The sequence below is a fragment of the Megalobrama amblycephala genome, linkage group LG3 (assembly GCF_018812025.1).
Source record: "Megalobrama amblycephala isolate DHTTF-2021 linkage group LG3, ASM1881202v1, whole genome shotgun sequence".
NCBI lineage: Eukaryota > Metazoa > Chordata > Actinopteri > Cypriniformes > Xenocyprididae > Megalobrama > Megalobrama amblycephala.
This window is the reverse complement of record NC_063046.1, coordinates 41159657-41165996: the sequence shown is the minus strand read 5'-3', so window position 1 is coordinate 41165996 and position 6340 is coordinate 41159657. Positions and strand designations below refer to the sequence as shown.

The following is a 6340-nucleotide window of genomic DNA, read 5'->3' as shown; positions in this document are numbered from 1 at the left end:
GATGGTTTTCTATTTTAATATACTTTTAAATATAATTTATTCCTATAATTTATGCTGTTCTTTTCTAACATTTTATTTATCAAAGAATCTTGGAAAAAAAGTATCACAGGTTATAAAAAATATTAAGCAGCACAACTGTTTGTAACATTGATAATAAATCATCATATTTCTGAAGGACCATGTGACACTGAAGACTGGAGTAATGATGCTAAAAAATTCAGTTTTGCTTCACATAAATCAATATATTTTGAAGTGTATTAAAACAGAAAACCATTATTTTAACTGTAAAAATATTTCACAATATTACTGTTTTTTCTGTATTTTTGATCAAATAAATGCAGCCTTCTTGCAAAAACATAACCTATATATATATATATATATATATATATATATATATATATATATATTTTACATTGCCCCTTTTTTACATTTGAGCCCCTGCCCCTGAGGAACTCTCTGCATGTCCCTGTCTGTTATTATTGCACCGTTTAATGTACAACATCACTAATGTACAAATATTATCTGACATCCACTCTGTATCGGCTGAGCTACCGAGCAAGCTGGTTATGGCAAAAAAAAAAAAAAAAAAAGCGAAACACAGAGCCGGTTAAGCGAAGTCCAAAGTATGTTCGTTTACAAATTGTGCACTCTGGTAAAAAGCGTTTTGAAGTCATAACATAATATCGCGCGAGGAGACGTGAAAACAAGTCTTTATTAATCCATAATCTGACCCCGGCCGTGTATGAAAATGATCAAAAGCGCTTATTGACGTTTTACCGCCTCTAGCGTTCTTTTCTGTAGTTTTTGAAACTGCAGCGAGACGTACGCATCGGTAAGTAATTTTGTAATTCTCGAAGGTTGAATTTAACATCCAAATAAGCCGAATGAGAGTGATGTAAAATGCAGCATACTGTTGTTAAACGATGCTATTAAATGCGCATTGAGCCGCGAAAGAGGGACTGTTCCCCATGCAGGCAGCCACCTGTGCGCGAGCTTCGAGACAGGGCGGAACAGGCAGCAATACTCTGGGCTTCAAATACGCACCTAAACGGTCAAAGCCAACACAAATATATCGAAATGTCGTTTTGATAAATATACTCGTAAACGCAGTCGGTTATGAACACTGAGAAAGACAGTGCGTGTGTGTAACAGTAGGCTCATATTGAGTCTGTGCCGCTCTTAAAGTGACAGCGGCCAACATTAATGACTGCTGCAGTCATTCTAACAAGAAAAGATAAAACCACTCACTGCTCTTGAATGAATTTTGTAGTTTTAAATAAGGATTAGTCTATATTTAATGTATGCAGCAGTTATATATTTGATTACTACTTTTTTAAATTCCTGTTTCTGTATTACTTATCTGAATACTACTGTTGGTACATTTTCCTGAAAAAACCTAAAGCACTGTTTATTTCATTTGTATTTTTGTTCGGTTGTATTATTGTCTGTTTTGCTTGTAATTCGTTTCTTTATTTTATTGTTGAATGTTTACTTGTCTTCTGTAACTGTTTTGAGGACTTTTACTTACATTAACCTAGAATTAGTTTTTGCTGAAGTATGGATAATTGTGAATTTTCACTGACGTTTAAAATTGTTCATCATGAAATAAGACTTTGATCATATTACCCACCAATAATCATGTTACACCAGCAAACAGATACAGGAAGGAAAAGCAAAAGAGTAATCCAAACGCAGGCAAAGGTCGAGGCAGGCAGCAAACGATCATCTAACAAGCAAACAGTCCAGGGTCAAACACAGGCAAGTCTAGGCAAGGACAAGGAAACAAGGCAAAACAAAGTAGAAACAATACTCAGCCGTGTGTGCGTGCATGTGTGAGTACAGCTTATAAAGGGTCACTGATGGGAAACAGGTGTGAGTTTGGTTCAGATGGGGAATTGTGGTAAATGGAGTCTATTTGATGAAAATAGAACACGGACCCAGGGCACATGTAACAATTATAATATTTGTGCTAATTCTAAGAAGGATAGCTTTCTCTTTACCATCTTAAAAGCTGTTGTAGCGCAGTGTCTGCTATTCAACCTGACCCAAGCAGGACCTGACAAATCATTCTGCTTTTCCACCTATAACTTTGGGTTTTTATGTGTAATTAATGAAAACATTACCAATAGGGCTGTAACAGTTAAAACATCAAACTACACAGTTAAGTCATTTCCAATGAGCATTGGAAACATCAGCATTGTGTGCAGAAAACAATGCAGATCACATGAACTGCCGTATCTGCCATCTCTTCCACAAGCCCAGTCTTCCAATCGCTTGTATTGTCATTTTCTTTATAAGTTGCTGTATTAAAGCGTCTGCAACAGAAATAAATGGAAATGTATTTATTTTAGCCAGAGAGGCAGCTGATAATGGCAAAAGGAGCAGTAGATTGGGCCACTGTATCCACCCCCTGTGCTCTTTTCTGATTGTAACAGTAAGTAATAATCACATTTTGTCTTCCACTGACTAACACACAAACGCAATTGCATAAGCCACTTCAGTTTTAACCTAACAATAGAGGATTTTAAAAGACATGTCTTCTCTGTAGCCCTGGAAAGCATTATGCCTACTTCTATGTAATTCAATATGAATGCATTTTTTTTCCATAGGTATATACTAAGCATTCAAGAAGATATCCAGAATGGCAGAAAACAATGAACCAGTGTCCTTCACGACCTTGGCTATTGTCATGAAGCATATAGACCCAAACATGAAATTATCAGAAGCTCAAATCTGGGCTTCAGAGCTCCATAAATGCATTTCTGATATGCAGAATCGTAAATATTCTTCCTTGCTAGAATTCTCTAATGAGGAAGCACTTTGTTGTGGTTTGTGCTGTCCGGGTACTGCAAAGGAAAAAATTCAGGCTGTTATTGACTATAGGAAAAGTCATCCTCTACCAAGTCGTTCCTACTTATGATTTGATTGTACATCTCCACAAGGTATTGTAAACTAATTGCTTTAAGCTATAAAAGGAAAAGTAGATTATTGGAAAGCTGCTAAATCAAGTAACATCTCTAAATGAAGTGACATCTCAACATTATCCTCTGATGTGCTACTACTTGCAGCTCAGACTTTCATGTTTCGAAACAAACATTGCAATGCTTCTGATGAAGAGGCTCTCCACGCTTTTCACAAAGCCATTCAATATTTAAAAGGGGAGCAACGTACATCAACTGAGTTCATAAAGTGTTGCATCATTGAGCTCACAGGGATTATCCAATGTGTAAACCAGCATTTCACAGAAGAAAGCATAGACATATTTGGCTTTAGAATAGCTAAAAATGTGATGGATAACATAAATCAAGGCAAATGGCCTCTAAAATCAGATGATTATTCATGGGATGTACACTTTCTCTCCGAAGAAACTATAATGAGAGAGAAGAAATATTTAGAAACAAGAGTGACAATTACATATTCCCAGAGTGGGGCAGGATGGGGCAAAACTGTTACCGCTGGTACATGTTTTGTGCACAAGGTGTAAACAGCAGGAAGGAATATTATGCAATTAAAAAAGGCTGTTACAATCAAGGGTGTTTTTTATGAAGTTGACGGTGATTTCAGAGCCAGCGAAGATCCTGCCCTTCTGAAAGAATTTTAAAAAGACTAAATAAATGGACAATGTTATACTGAGTTCCAGGGGACTCCTAAATATTGCTGGAGCAGTGATGGCAAACCTCCTGCTCACCCATTATTTTATTGTGGCTCAACTCTACTGGTCTAATTCTCCATGCAATTTAAACTACCAACTGGAACAAGTCACAGATAAAGAGGCACTAACACTACTTTATGATGAGATGCCCGCTCTAGAGGAAAAAGGAAAAACTGATTCTACATTTAAAACATACACTTGGTTTTTGAACAAACCAAGTAATGCTGTCACTGACTTCCCAGAACTAAAAGATTATTCTGAGGGACAGACTTTCTGTGAGGACTACTTATGTCCTTCAACAGAACCCCTTCAAACAGAAGGCTTTAGTTATGAGTGGTCAAGAGAAGAACATGAAACCTCACACAAAGACTTCATATTAATATACAGAGCAAAGCCAACCCTTGAAAGAGTTCCTCAGGTTATTACAGAGGAAAACAGAATAAGATTTGATTACTGGCAGTATATCAAAGTGTTTGTTGTCTTTGGTGGGTCACATCGTGATGGAACAGTTCTTGCCTCAGATCCAGCTTGGATTGATCAGGCACACAGAAATGGGGTAGGCATATTTGGCACAGTTTTTTTACCTCCTCTGGAATTTGGGGGAAATGTGAATGACACTGAAGAATTGGCAAAACCAGAGAACCTACAGAAACTAGAGGACATTGCCCACCGAGTAAACTTCAAAGGGTGGTTTCTGAATATTGAAAGCTTTGAGGACTGTAATGAGCCTCGCTTAAAAACGCTGAAACACTCAATTAAGGAAATGGATCTCAGGTGTAAAGAAATTATCTGGTATTTACCCAGTCATGATAAAAGTGATGACTTTGACCTAAAATCTAGAGGAGTAAAGATGACGTGTGATGAGAAAATCAATAATGCAGCACCTGCTTTTAAGGAAGAAAAGGGAAAATTGTATTTGGATTTTTCTCAGCTGATTGAAAGTTTTATTGTTTGTTTTTTTGTTTTTGTTTTTTGATCAGGCTTCTCGGAATTACCACATGTTTGTTGATGAACCCTTTTGAAAAAATACACTAAAACAGACAAGATATTTAGTAGACCCTGTCAGATTTCGACGTGCACAGAACTGTCTTTGGCAATTTTTTCTGGGTGAAAATGGTCTGGAAAGAAAAATCTGTACTATATACTGCTGTATTAACCTGCTCTCTAGACCCTTAGATAAGACTTTAGATGGCAATGTAAATATAAAATTGTAACACAAAACATTTCACAAAACTAGTTCTGAAAAGCTGTTTGGCTCATTTTTAATTGTGTTGGGATTTGTTAGTACTGTCAGTTTCATTTTAGGTGTGTATTATTTCACCATCTTGAAATTATGTTAAACAGGACATAAACGTGAAACGTAATGCACACTGTAGCATGCCATTCGTTGGTGAAACTGAAATATGTATTTGAGACTGAGCATCTTTTTCTGTTTTTTTTTTTATTAGAATGATCTCACATAAACTCTTGCAAGTAATACAGGACAATCCTCTGTGTTGTTTATATGATGTATTGTAATAAACTTAACAAAGGGCAGTATGAAAGAGGCTCTGTAAAAAAAAAAAAAAAAAAAAAAAGGTAACCATTTTGATGCTTCTAAAGTACTCCTATAATACTTTTATATTTATTAACTTATAATTACAGACACACCCATCCTTAAATTTAACAATAGGCCTATGTAAAATGACACAAACTGCTCAATATTCATGTTATGAGCAGCTTCAGATTAAAACATTTATTCTTTCATGGTGGTTACTTGCTGTGAGGTGATGGATATGTGTCATTGCCATTATTCTCTAGAAAGCTGGTTTGTTGCGTTTACTAAAATGAATAAAGCTGCATACTAAATGTGAAACTATTGCCTTCGAGTCACTTTGTGTAGTGTTAGTGGTGGTGGGAGGTATTTCCATTCATTTTCTCCATATGCGTTTTAAAAAATTATTCACAACTTTAAACCAAACCAACTAAAACTATAAAGAGCCTTGCTTGAATATGCAGAAACTCACATTTCAGAAAATGGATCATAGGGGTAAACAAATCAATGTATTTACACAAGTGCATTTTGTCTATTGCAGCGTCTCACGTTTTTAAACGCAACAAAACGCGTTCTGTGTAAATTGCCCCTTGGATACTTTAATACATAACAAATTTAAGATTAAGAAATATAACAGATCAATTGTAACAGAGGTTATAAATCAATACATTCCTCCAAACTCTTCTTCAATACTGTCTTATGATCCAGCTGTATCAGGAAACGCGCCATGTTCATACTTACCCAACAAACACTAACTGATCCAACAAAACCCAAAGTTGAAATTTGGGGCCCTATCATACACCTGGTGCAATGCAGCGCTTCAGCCCGATGCAGTTATCATTTTCACATCCTGTGCCATGTTGTAAATTGGCAAATGCATTTGAGCCCATTTGTTTACCCATGGGTGTGCTGGTCTGAAAACAAGGTTATGGCAAGCCAAAGTATTCATAAACGCCTGGTCGGACGTCTGATTGCACACTGACGCGTCAAAAGCGTGCGTTTTGACAGCAAAACGCGCATCCTCGTCGTGTGATTTGCTATTAAAACGCGCGTTCTTGACGTGCGTTTTGGAGTGACCAAAAACGCGCGTTTTTGACGTGCGTTTATCATAACAAAAATAGGCGTCGAATACGTGCGTTTTGATTCAGACAAAA

The 6340-nt window shown here is 36.5% G+C and overlaps 1 protein-coding gene across 1 annotated transcript; it reads left to right on the top strand.

Annotated features, from left to right (window-relative positions):
• The first annotated feature begins 610 nt into the window (after positions 1 to 610).
• On the top strand, positions 611 to 5178 carry LOC125264163. Its single transcript, XM_048183378.1, has 3 exons — positions 611 to 832; positions 2352 to 2434; positions 2610 to 5178. Exon 3 carries the CDS (start codon positions 3615 to 3617, stop codon positions 4626 to 4628), a length of 1014 nt encoding a protein of 337 aa, XP_048039335.1. The 5' UTR covers positions 611 to 832; positions 2352 to 2434; positions 2610 to 3614; the 3' UTR covers positions 4629 to 5178.
• Positions 5179 to 6340: the final 1162 nt, after the last annotated feature.

Excerpts from the sequence above, each read along its gene's own strand:
- LOC125264163 (XM_048183378.1), top strand. The coding sequence starts at position 3,615 with ATGGACAATGTTATACTGAGTTCCAGGGGACTCCTAAATATTGCTGGA.